This window comes from Lethenteron reissneri, chromosome 14 (assembly GCF_015708825.2).
Source record: "Lethenteron reissneri isolate LAM-NWPU_2019-01 chromosome 14, ASM1570882v1, whole genome shotgun sequence".
Lineage (NCBI taxonomy): Eukaryota > Metazoa > Chordata > Hyperoartia > Petromyzontiformes > Petromyzontidae > Lethenteron > Lethenteron reissneri.
In genome coordinates this window covers 13,097,000-13,110,297 of record NC_083792.1, presented here as the reverse complement: position 1 = coordinate 13,110,297, position 13,298 = coordinate 13,097,000, and the positions used below count along the sequence as shown (strand labels likewise).

At 45.4% G+C, this 13,298-nt stretch overlaps 1 protein-coding gene across 3 annotated transcripts in view; it reads right to left on the bottom strand.

Moving 5' to 3' along the window:
- Positions 1-13,298, bottom strand: part of LOC133342426 (1-phosphatidylinositol 4,5-bisphosphate phosphodiesterase beta-1-like) — a 148,327-nt gene that overhangs the window by 27,375 nt on the left and 107,654 nt on the right. Inside the window, exons 8-17 of one of the 3 annotated variants that reach the window (XM_061551604.1) lie at positions 11,760-11,860; positions 10,966-11,129; positions 8,316-8,462; positions 7,203-7,360; positions 6,659-6,741; positions 4,422-4,506; positions 4,119-4,287; positions 3,385-3,501; positions 1,874-1,944; positions 1,486-1,582 (exon numbers count right to left, since the gene is read on the bottom strand). In XM_061551604.1, coding sequence (XP_061407588.1) covers positions 1,486-1,582; positions 1,874-1,944; positions 3,385-3,501; positions 4,119-4,287; positions 4,422-4,506; positions 6,659-6,741; positions 7,203-7,360; positions 8,316-8,462; positions 10,966-11,129; positions 11,760-11,860 — 1,192 coding nt within the window. The remainder of the gene's footprint in view (positions 1-1,485; positions 1,583-1,873; positions 1,945-3,384; positions 3,502-4,118; positions 4,288-4,421; positions 4,507-6,658; positions 6,742-7,202; positions 7,361-8,315; positions 8,463-10,965; positions 11,130-11,759; positions 11,861-13,298) is intronic. The other 2 variants (XM_061551605.1, XM_061551606.1) reach the window with 2 other exon arrangements.

Genomic DNA, 13,298 nt, shown 5'->3' with positions numbered 1-13,298 from the left:
TACATGCAGTTACATAAACATTGGCATCACAATTTCCATCAGGTTGTGAAGAGAATACCAAAATGCATCTCCGAAATAACAGAAAAAGGCCTCCTTAAGTCAATCTGTATGCAACACAATTGCAGCTAATCTGTGATAAGGCCATAAAGCAGTGTTAATTTAGTCAGCTGTGAGTATAATTATGTTCGAAACAACCTGTGGCATTTTAGTCAAGGCTTAGTCTGTGGATATCATTTAGTCAATAACACTGAGAATAGTGTTAATTTAGTCAGAACTGTGTTATTTGAACGACTTGATCAAATCCACAGACTTAGACCGGACTAAAATTCCACGGATTATCATTGCCCATCGTCGATTTTAAGACTAAAGCGCTGACGGCATTAAACTCTGGCCGTGAGAAAACCATAGAATGCTCCTTTATTATAAAGAGTGGACAACATGTTGGGCGACGTGCCTTTATTAAGATTGATTAATGATTATGATCGAATGGTGAATGTGCAGGTTTCCATTAGAGCGGTAAGAGCAAATCCAATAGCCTATTTGAGTTCTGTTTACAATGAGCAAACCTGATTAAGCATGCAAGGGCACGTCTGCCTTGCCAAGCAGGTCTCTCTTTCACAGGAGCGGAGATGATCAAGCAATTCCGTGACTTACACAACAACTTTTGCAACAGATGTCACGTCCCTTGAAATTTGAATAATAACGTATACAAGATGGGGAAAAAATAAAAATCGTTTTGCAGGAAAATCTGTGATCTCGGAGTGTGCATTATTATAGCACTGGCCTCTGTAGCGAATGATACAATAAAGTGACATTCTTGATGTAAAAAAAAGATGACAGTTGAAATCTAGTTGAGGCTGCTCATTGAAATTCAAATTATCGACGGCGAGTAAACTACGATAAAATACAGCAAACAGAGACACAACAACGATTGTGGAGCACTCTGTTTTTCAACCCTGCTGCTAGACTTTATTTATTAAAAATCCCCATTATAAGACGTACACTCTAGTACCATCCCAACCTGCTTTTTTTTACGTGAATTTAAATCCCGCAGGAAACTGCATTGCACGAGTGACCTCACGCTTCGTTGGGCTTGCCCTTCAGTACCCGGTCACGTTTTTGTTCATTAGTGCAATACACACGTTTTTCACCAGGCGGCGTCCTAGTCAACACGATGCCTACTAAAGATGTGTTTTCTCTTTCACGCAGTGAGTTTTCTTGTCGCTATTTCTGGTTTCGCACCAATGCCAACGCAGCATCGCCGAATAATTTACTCATAACCCTGGGGCATTCTGAAAAACATGGCATGTGACCTCGGTCTAAGGTCATAGGTCGCACAGAGCCAATCGTCAAATTCTTAAGTCCAATACTCTTTCCATTCAGAAAGAGCGGGTCCTCAATCCACTTTGTAGGGGAGCATATTGCTCAAGCAAGTCCTGCGACTGACAAAAGAATGATGCACAAGGAATGGAAGCTGACACTCACTCTTGGCATCCTCAAATGAGTCGAACTTGATGGGCTGCACGTAGTTCACCAGGTTGGACATCTCTTCCGAGGCTCCCGCTTCAATGCTTGCAGTTCCCTGAGCATCCAAAGCGTTCATATTTAATACAAGGCAAAGGTACAGGGCTACAATTATTTCCTTATGGCACTGCTGGTGGAAGGGGATCCATTAAAGCAGAGCTCAAGAGAGCCCCTGTCATCCGGCCTACTCTTCCACACTCGGGAGATGTCTTTCCACACAGAAAGGCATCCAAGCCGGGAATTGAACCCAGGCTCTGCTTGCTATGAAGGAAGAAAGTTACCACTGCTTCCACCCTGTGTAGTATTTACCTATTTAATGAGATATTCTGGATTCGGTGTGTTACTGCACCTCATCTGTGTTGGCCTTTTTGAGTTCCTCTTCATTGTAGTCTTCATCATCGCTTCCCACGTCCTCATCGCCTGTAACAAGTTGGCATCACTACTTCAAGAGAATCACCCAAAAGAACGTGCATATTAATAGGCATGAACTCCAGCCTCCAAGCAATACCATCCTTGCAAGGCTAAGTGTCCGTCCGCACCACACTCGCGCTCCATGTTCAGTAGCACACGTGACATGGCAGTGACATGGCCGAGTGGCAGCAGAGGTTTGCGGTTCGAGCCCAGAGGCCACCCTGGTTTATACTGCAGGAACATTAACTGTGTGCTTCACAGCGGGCATTAAAAAGGCCACCGTGCGTCGGCGTCATGATCCAAATTTGCCAAATTTGATAAATGATGAGCAAATTATATTTATTACGCAATTGGGAAAAGCCACAGACCAAGATTGCATGTACATGCCGAGGCATTTCAGAATCAGAATTATTTATACTGAAGCTCTTTTTGCCACACAGGGACAGCTGCCACCAGGGGGGGTCCCCTCAGCTAGACTACAGGAGGGCACTGGAATGGTTGAGATGAAATGTGATGTAAGGTGCTGTGAGTTGCATGTATGATCCCTATGAATGTAAATCCTTAACAGCCCCATTTAGTCATACATACATAGGTACTTCCACGAACATTTTGGCTATTTGTAAAAACACAATCTCCTCTCATTTCTACGGGAGGCACTACTGGTTGGGCTACGGTTCGCTATAATTTGCAGCTGCGTCAATTCACCGTGCTCAAACTACTGAGCGAGCACTTGATGTTGCAGAAGCAAGGAGCGACGGTACGTCAGCGCAGTATTCTTGCGTATGCCCAGCGTCGGTCTCATGGGTTCGCTCGGCGCGTGAATTACGGTCTGTGTGCGGAGCTCCGTTTGACATCTATAAACGTGTCAAACGGCCATTAGTTATTTCACCTTGCTTTCGCTCGCACCTCCCAGAGTGCGTCGCTATCCGGTGCAAACACGGGCACAAGGTGTGCCATGAAATTTACTGCGCTGTCCAACCGTGTCCGTAAACAAAACAAGAAATGATTTTAAAAAGCTTCCGAGCTTGTCAGTGCCTTCACAAATCTTGGCAGCCCAACGTAAACTTCCCTCGTGCCGCCCTCAATCGTTGCCGCGCCGTTTGCCGAGCACCGCGTTATAAATAACGGGACATCTATCATAGGCCTACGCATCAGCCCCTCTGCCCAAACGGCGCAGTCCGTGACAGATATCCCACGCATATATTTGACGGCTTAATACACAGGGGGTTTGGAACGTTCTACTTGTTTGCACACGGGGGTGGCACGGCGATTCTAACTGTCCTTGGATCAAAATAGAGTCAACCACCGCTGACTTTCCCACAAAGTGGTAGTAATTTTATTGACCCCACAGGAACGATGGGCTGAGTCAACCCGCGGCCAGGCTTTGAACTCGCCGGCTTGCATTCGCAAGCCTCTTACTCTGCCCCCCTGAGCCACTTGGATACAGACCTGAATTACCTAAGGATTTCTTGAACATGGTGGACTTCTGCCAGTCAGTGTTCTTGGCGACTCTCTCTGTGCCGTTGGGTGTAGCTTGAGCCTGTGAGTTGTCTGCTGGCTCCACTCCTATGGGAGATGCTGGGGTCACGTAAAATGGTACTGTGGGTGCGACGTGCGTCTCACGAATGCATGAACTAAACGCACTTCGCGCTTCTTTGCTCAATTATGCTCCCATGGGAATATGCTCTGTTCTATACTCTCTTCGGGTGATTAAAAAATTAATTACGATGACGATATTCCACACGGTGTCCGTGTCTACCACGGGATTATGATGATGACGATGATAAAGATAATGGCGTTCAATTATGGCCATGTTCTATGTGCCACAACATCCACTGTTGGTCTGTCCTACCCTTACCTTCACCAACCCACACTGACCAGTGTGGTGAAGGGGTGTCAACATGACCCTCACAGTCTGCGTTGCTTGGGGAAACTCTATTCCAACAGTGGATTGGCGAATGGGCTGTGAATCTACAATGTCTTCAATGTGATGTCAGAAACCACAGTACACAGTGAATATAGTTATGAATTATGACAATGAAGATGACAATGTATGTAATTTACAATTGTGTGTTCATGCGTTGGTGGTATCCACAACACAATGATGATGATGAGCATCATGACAATGACGATGGCAGTCGTGACGGCAGTCGTGACGGCCACCAATTGTGGCCTCTGCTCACCAGTTGAAGCAGGAACGTCCCCGATGCTGGACTCGCTCGGAGTGTTGGAGTTGGTCACCTCCAGCTTCTTGCGGGCCGTATCCACCTTGGAAATCTTCTTCTTCTTGTTCTTGATGAGAATTTTCCCTTTGAGCTCTTCAGGACTGGGTAGCGGCACTCCAGATTCCAGCTAAACAACACAAAACGGACAAAATAGGGGCTGATAGGAGGAAAGGCACATGGGAAGAGTCGTCCCACGCGCCAGAGCATCCGTTATTCAATGAGCCGCACGGGGAGGGAGGGTTTCGAGCGTTGCGTGCGTACCGGATATTTGTCGAGAACGTCCACGAGCAGAGCGTCTCCAAACATCAGCCTGCAGTACTCCGCCATCTTGGCCTGCTGTTTGGGGCTGTCGCGAAAACAAATATATACATTAGTAAATAAATACATTGACGATACAAAACACGACAAAATCAACGAAAACTAAACATTTACAGAACACGTAGCTTTTATCGGCTAATGTTACAATTCATGATTTCAGTGGTCTAAAACCACTCTGAAATCATGTTTGGTTTTGATGTCACAGTATGAAGGCCAAGGCGTTCATGCAGGTGATTTAAATGTTTTTGGAGTTTTTGTATATTTGTTTACTTCACAACTGTGTAAAGAACGGGTGCAATATAATCCAAGTAAAAAGCAAGAAATTTGCATGACATTCAAAATAAAGTGCCCAATAAAATGAATACATTGTTACATATATAACTGAAGGAATACTATAACATGGAATTCAGTACAGTATACATATGCAATCTATGGCTTAAATGATACAAATTAGTCTCTCACTCAAGACTATTCACAGGTATTGAGTGACGATATTTTGTGAACATTATAAAAAACCAAAGGTGTTAACATAAATTCAGAAAGTATAAACCAACCAACTCAATATTTGCCAGTGCCAGCCATTGTGAACGATCAGTAGAATTGAACTTCAGGAAATTACTGAATATCTGAAACGAGGAAGTCTGCGAATTTGGGAGAGCGATAAATTAAAACAAAAGTCACATTCAACGAAGTTTTCTCAACGAGAGACAATTATTGTATTGGCGTTACACAACTTGAACAGACTAAGGAGCATTTAATTATTAAATTGTGCCCTGGATCAAACTGATGAAATGAGGAGGTGAGGCGAGTGCAGGTTGCAGTGCTTTTGAATTTTTTTTTTCAATTTATAATTAAAATAAACACAAAAATGTTCCTTTAGAAGAAAGTTTTCCATCAGTGCGTATTGTCGAGGATGACACGTGGATGGTAAAGCATAGACGCTGACAAAAGAAGTGGAATAAAAGCTGCAAATGACACACACACAACACATGGAGGGATGCACGCTTGGGATTATAATGAGAGATAAAAACAGGAACACGTGGACTAGACGTGGAATTAAACATCATATCTACTCTGAAGAAATGTAAGTGGGCTTGGGCAGGACACATTTGCTAGGACAAGACAGCGGACAGAATAGCGGCCAGAGCGAGAGTAGTGAGAGGATGACCGCCACAGAGATGCAGCGAAGCGATTAGCTCGCGTGCAGGAACCAGATGGACTATGGCCTTGTCAGACCATGGGGAATGGCAACGACGTGGTGAGGCCTTCATCCAGCAGTGTATTAATCACGGCTGCAGCTACTGCTGATGAAAATCAAGAAGAAGTTTGTTTGATGTCACTCTGACAATTGAACAATCACTTGCAAGAGGGTACATTGGGGCATGGTGCTAGTATCTTGCAGAATGTTGATTGAAACATCGATGAATACAATTTAGCAAAAGAACATTTGATGGAACAACTGACTGTGTAGGGCATGTAATACTTTACCCTTGCCCAATGATTCGATGAATTGTCACAATTCAATGTATTAATACATTTACATACTTAATTTAAAACATGTTTACCATCTCATTTGTGTCGTCTCCTGTTTATTCCGTCTCAGGAGGTCTTCTCCACAAATCTGGCTGTCGCCTGATGAAGCTAGTTGTAATTACTGGCGAAACGTCGTACTCAGATTGTAAATGTTGTGGCTTGGCTCTCCAACACACCGGTGTGCTGTACTAGTATACTACACTATATACTACACTATACACTACTACACTATACACTACACTATACACTACTACACACTACACTATACTACACAAAACACTATACACTTGTGCTGTACTAGTGACGAATTGGTCACGTTCTGTTTACGTGACACCTTTACTCGTTGGCTGTGTTGGGTGGTGGCGGGTTGAACGACACATTTAGAAATGTACACGATCTAACCCAAAAAACCTCTATTATTGTTCTGTCTCGTTTGTGCAATTTTGTTTTTGCTCGTTGAGCCCAAATGTGCCTTAAGCCAGATCACTTGCATATGAACAGCTTCAATAAAACAAAAAATTCTCAACACGCGCAATTCGACACACATAAACGTGATAGAAATAACCTATTTAAAATTATTAATCAATGCGCTGTCACAGCACCTAGACTAGAGTGTGTATGTAAGGAAAGATGGGAGAGTGACGTACGAATCAACGTGGTTTTCAAAGGAAAGGACCACGGGGTATGGCGAGGTCTTGAAGGCAGTCTCAGCGATGGCATCGATCACCTCCTAAACACACAGAAGCGAGGACGCAGCCTCAATCAGCTAGAAATGAGAACAGCAGCAATAGCTGCAGCAGCAGTAGCAGCAGCACCGAGTCTTCAAGTCGAGCACTCTCTACACATCTCACCTCTACAGAAACCTGTTCTTAGTATTGATATTTATCTAACCAGGATAAAACCAATGACAACCACATCTCATTTCGCAAGGAGGTCTTGGCGAAATGGCAGCAATACAGAACTTCCCACCTTCATTATTCTTAACTATTCAGTTCCCCAAGAAGTTCCGAGTACATGGGAGGGAAATGTCGGACATGGTTCCCAGCAAACTCGCGGTAAAACCAAAAAAGAAACGATTCGAACAGCGACACCACCAAACCGACCCGAGTCGTACGACACAAATGCAATCCGTATATCACGCTGCGCGGAAGGAAGACGCAGGAGTGCGGGGAAACGGGGACACCGCCACACCTTGAAGGGAATCTCGGTGGTCATGGTGAAGCCGTGGGTGATGATGGGGTCCTCGTCGGCCGTGCGTCCCTTCCAGCAGTCGAGCTCCACGCAACGGCACCCGGCGAGCAGGGACTGGCGGTACATCTCCACCGACGAGTTGCCCTTCAGCTGCCCCCCTGGGACAAACACGGACCCTCCACTTTGTTACCGAGCAGCGAGAGACGAGGTGCCTGCGTTAGGCAGCGGCACCACTTGTCTTGCCGTCGCGCTGATTATCGACAAGCGTGACATGTACGCACAGGCACCCATACTCATGCACACATGTAAAGACGTACACAAGACAAGTAACTCCCGTATAGCCTCAACTGACTCTAGAGGAAAGTGCTGTCAGCGAGCAGGACCTGTAAAGCCTGGCGTGGCACAAAAGGGGGTGGGTGGACAGCACCATGCCTGGCCACCTTTGTCTAACCTACTATTGATGTTGACACACCGCACCAGGTACTTATTTGAGGCTCAGTCAACCTAAGGGAGACCCAGGACCAGTTCAGATAATCGTCATTAGTGTTGGTAGCCGTTGGCAGGAATTAAACTCGGGTCTCCAGGTTCGCACACAGAGCCATAAACAAGTGGCATAGCCCTCTAGTGTGCAGGCAGTGCAATTGCTCGGGCACCAGGCTACAGTGAGGGGGTGGAAGGCAGACAGGGCAGACTCAGATATCCCCTTGTACCAGGGCCCACGCCGCTTGCTGCAGAGGTTCGCGGTTCAAACTCAGCAGCCGCCCTGGTTGATACTGCATGCATATGAACCATAAGTACACATTGTGTCACCGTGGATGTTAAAGATCTGGTAACGTAAGAGAACAGACTATGCGTGCATGCTTCACTGGGTCAAATGTCAAATTAAATCAATCATTTACCTAAATTAATTGGGGTAAAAAACAACATAGCAACATCGGCCCCTACTGGCAGGTTAAAACCTCTTTGTAGTCCACCTTGTGCCACACAGGGACAGCTGCCACCTTGGGTAACTCTTGACACGGCTGCAGCAGGGGATTGTAACGAATGAGATGTACGATGTAAGGTGCTATGGTTGCCGAGGCATTAAAGCGTCATGTAAATGCAAGTCCTTACCCGTGAGGTAGGTATTGTGCGACGAGTTTATAAAGTAATGAGACAGCGGCTGAGTCATGTCCTCGTTCAAATCCAGCTTCTCTGGAGGGACAATGCCATTCTCCTCCCCGTTCAGGTACCGCAGGAAACCCAGCACGGAGATTTGGCCTGAGGAGGTGAAGGTGGGGAGTGGTGGGGAGGTGAAGGTGGTGAAGGTGGTGCAGGTGGGGTGGTGAAGGTGGCGAGGTGCAGGTGGGGAGTGGTGGGGAGGTGAAGGTGAAGGTGGTGAAGGTGAAGGTGGTGCAGGTGGGGAGTGGTGGGGAGGTGAAGGTGAGGTGGTGAAGGTGGGGAGTGGTGGGGAGGTGCAGGTGAAGGTGGGGAGGTGCAGGTGGGGAGTGGTGGGAGGTGAAGGTGAGGAGGTGCAGGTGAGAAGTGGTGGGGAGGTGCAGGTGAAGGTGGGGAGGTGCAGGTGGGGAGTGGTGGGGGGGGGGAGTCGTGGGGGACAAAAACACAGGCAGAATTAGGCCCTGCTGTCAACCCCACGGCTCAAGCACAGTAGGGCACATTCCATCACGGGGATGCAATGTGGCACAAAACAACAGGACACCACTGAGAGACCAGTGGAATGTTACTCTGCAGTGGAAACATACTCGATTTATTTCCTTATAGTTATGGTTGCGGCGTGGCTGCAGAACAGGTTTTGCAACATCCGGGAAAGTATAAACCTTCCTATGTTTATGTGCAGTAGAATGAACAAAAATAACCTACCCTGGACTTTACAGGGCAGTCCTTGCTCACCAGCCAAATCCACATTAACTTAAAGTGCTTTCGTTTAACCTGTTCTTTTTTCCCCTTTAAATGAGGTTAATATTCAATATATTTATTGCAAGAGTGCCCGGGCTTGAAGGCTGATATTATAATTGCTCAATAAACACTGAACAGGAGGTCCCATGATATAAATAGAAAAGTTCACAGTCAACACAAAGACGCATCAAACGTCACTATCATTCGAAGAATAAAGTGAGCAGAATAACAGGCGGGATAAAATTACTTTGAGAATACATGAGAAGTTTTGTTTTTACCCTCATGTTTTGGGTACTTACATTACAAATAAGTGTTAGTGACATTCCATGTCATTTATTTGCCTCTTTCCTCACCAATGTATGACAACCGTGTCACTGATGCCATGGTCATTAGACCAAATATAGCCAAATTTCCATTCGGAGTCAAAATTGTGGCCATTTTAATTTAGACAGCAGCAGGGAATGAGACAACTGTACACGAGTTTCACCCTGATTAGGAATCATCAGTGCAGTAAAGCCCTCATTGCCTACTGCTGTCGTATGCCGATTGGGGCTCATTCAGAGAACAGCACCTGAGAGATGGCTTCCTAAAACTACCGGATTCTCTGGATTGCCAAAAGTTTGGCGGTGCGTCTTACTTCAAACAATTTTTTTTTTATTTTACAAGGTAAGGCCTACTGAGCTATATAGCTCTTTTTCAGAAGTGACCTGGCCACAAATGATAGCTCAACGAAGTGGCGTATTACATGTACATTTATAGCAGCCAAATACTCTAAATGCATGTTTCTAAATGCGAAGGGTAAAACCAGAAGACCAGGAGAAAAAATCCACGCGACCACTGGGAGAACACGCAAACTCCAAATATACAGCAGGCGTCAGGGTAGGGATCGAACCCACGACCTCCTGTATACCAGGCGAGGTAATTAACATCTTGCCCCTTTTCAAAGCGTCTTAAAATATGGAGAATACGCAGGTTTATAAGTCCCTTCTAAAGACCTAAATCTTTAAATCCCACAACAAATAGTGTGCTTTGAAGCATGGCAATAAATCCAATACTTATAACACGCTGAGCCGAAATAAGCTGCAAAAAGTGAAAATCCAAATATAATGTATTTTGTTTTGCAGACATTGCTAACTACACTGAAAGCATAAACTCACTGCAATTGAGCGATGGGTGAGCGTTTATGGCAGGGAAAAATAAAAAAATAAGACGTTGTCAGGTTCGTCGGTGAGAGGTCTTGAAGGTCATGGTGAAAGGTCGTTAAGATTGCGGGACATTACAACATCCCATATCAAGCCCTGGCCAATGAATGGCCATAAACAAGTGTGGTGTTTGTGTAAAGTGTCACTGTCATTTTCTGGATGTTGCATGTATGCTGAACTTTTATCGCACTGTACGTAGCCAACTGTGCTCATCTTGTAGATGCTCACATATCCGACCTTTTCACATGTCCGCCTATACCGCTGTCCGCAGAGTCAGATATGCGTCATTGTACTTTAGTAAATCAAGGGCGGCTGAAACTTGGATTCAAACCTAGGATATCAGTGGTGCAGGTTCAATGCTACTGACATTGTATTCGCCACCCCAGAGCTAACTGGCCACCGATGAGCATATTCCCACAGTGCATACATTATCAGAGTTATGTTTTTTGTTTGCATTATGACCGCAGGTATTGTGGTCTATGCAAACATGACTCCTTGTAAAAGGTGTCAGTTTTGTTGCCAGATAAAAGGGTAAAAAACAATTATCATATTTTTTACTGGAAAATGAGGTTCCAATGGCATATTCCCACCGTTAAGAATCACGGGCAGCGGACAAGCGACGTGTGGAGGGGCACGGGCGACAGGGCAGAGGGGCACGGGCGCACCTTTCTTGGCGAGGTTGGTCGTCTCGAACTTCTCGATGAGCGCCTGCACCTGGTGGGTCTTCATCGGAGGGAAGAGGACCTCGTTGAGACGAGGGTCGCGCTGCTTGCTGTTGATGAAGTCCGTAAATTGCTCGACCGTCATGTAGGGCTTATTTTTGGCGCCGCTGGTTAAAGAGAAGGAACAATCGTGCTGCTGTTGATTCATGGATGGACGTCGGTTTGTTGTTCCGACGTCCAGAGAGTTAGTACGAGCATGAGCAATACACCAAAGATAGTCCGTGCAGGTTTCCATGCCGAAATGCATACGTTTATCTTTTGAGATGGTGTGACCCAACCTGGAGAGTGGGTATGAACATTTAATACAACAATTGAATGAGCTGAGATTACTCGCTAGAAATTAATATCAATAGAAGGCTGAAACACAATGTTTTTTCACACCATGATTGATGTATTGAAAATGTCTGTCCCTCCATTTGGCTTTTAACTCCAGAACTAAAAGAAGTACAAGCCCCCCCCCCCCCCCGTGCACAGCTGTAGTAGCCAGAGTACAGTATAGCAAAACATTTAGCTTCAACTGCACTCTGCTGTCCCCCACATCACCCCAAAGCCGGCTATTGCAACCTGCTGCGCCTGGCAGTAGCCGATCCACGCGCTGCCCGCACTCATATAAACCCTGATTAGCTTCCGGGATGTGACGAGATGTCAGGCACATTCTGGGTCATCTGGTCAAAGGCCGAGTCCACGCGCTCTGGATTATGAATTTGTTTAGCTCCGCGCAACACAGCGGCGTTCACCTTTCGGCGAAGATGCTGTCTATGTCGGTCCTGGGGCAGAGTTTGTTGACGAAGCTGTAGAATGCCTCGTATGTGAACTCCGCTAACGGGATGTTATCGTTCTGCAAGAATGAGAAAAACAAACATCTTCTGCTTGGACTGCGCACATACACGTGCGCGCGGATACACACACGCACGCAGATGCATGCACACACGCACGCGCCCGTGTGTGCGCGTGCGTGCTCCGTGTCTGGCTCCGCACAGCATCCACCGCCGCTGCCCCCCTGGGTCTCGTTAGGAGTGTGCCACACGGAGTCGCAATCTTGCCAAATTCAAGATGTTCATGATGCCTGTGCACGAGATATTTTAAACAAAAACACGAATATAAAACTTCATCGCGGCAGATTCACCATGAGACGTGAAAACACCACGTGCTTTTTGTTTTTACTCGTTCACACGTTTGTGCTTGTGTTGAAATTATTCAGCAGGCCAATTTTTGTTCCTAAAAAGAAACATTTGACAGATTTTATAATCCACATTGTTTTTTTTTACTTTTGATACTTTTATTCCAAAGTTATGAGGATTTTATTTTCAAAATAATTGCGTACTATTCAACGATCCAAGCTGTTGAATAAACGAATAAATTAGCACATTAGCCCATCTGACGACCTGATTTGATTAGCTTTATCAGTGGAAGATTAGAATAAAAAAATTGTCATTCTGTCGACACGATCTAACCAATAAGGCACCAATTATGAAAAATAAGCCGATGCATAATATTAACTATCGGCTCCATGTCATTACGAAGAAATTTCCAATCAGAACTCTTGCAGTAAGCAGTGCATCACCCCGAGTTAGAGGATGGCCCACAATAGGAAAAATCACAACCACTGTACGTCATATTCCCTCAAGTGACTTATAATCCTCAGAGAGAAATTTGTCAAGGCTAGAGTTTGCAAAATTGAGGGGGGAAAAAAAACACCCATTGACTGAACTATGCCCATGAACGCAAAAAACGTGAGAATTCAGTGTCATCAATAAAGGCTGAATCCCGGATCTAAACTGAGGAAATCAGCTGTGTCAGCTCAGCGCTGATTCCTCGCGGAACTGTTTTAAAATCCAAGAATACGAATTCATGAACCGAAGTATTTATTATAAATTCTACACCACTTACAAAAAATGTCATCATAAGTTTCCCAAAGTGCCTACTGATTGCTGAAATGAGAGAAACGGGCTTAATATATTTCAAAAGTTAAAAAAATGTTTTACGAGTCAAATAAAACACGTGATGCTAAGCCGAGGCTTTATTGCTGTGCTTTGTGTGTGACTTTAACTCCTTAATAGGCTTCATAAATCTCAGGAAACACCGAGAGCGAAACTTTTAATGGAGTAGAACAACGAGCCAAATTAATTAAATTCACACAAAATCCGGACAGACAACTCTTGAAGATGATCCCCCCACCTCTCCCCGCGGACGTGGAGTTGTTCCTAATCTCAGCCGTTGTCCCATTCGCATCCACGTGGAACATTATGCTCTGTGTGCACGGAGAGAGAGAGAGC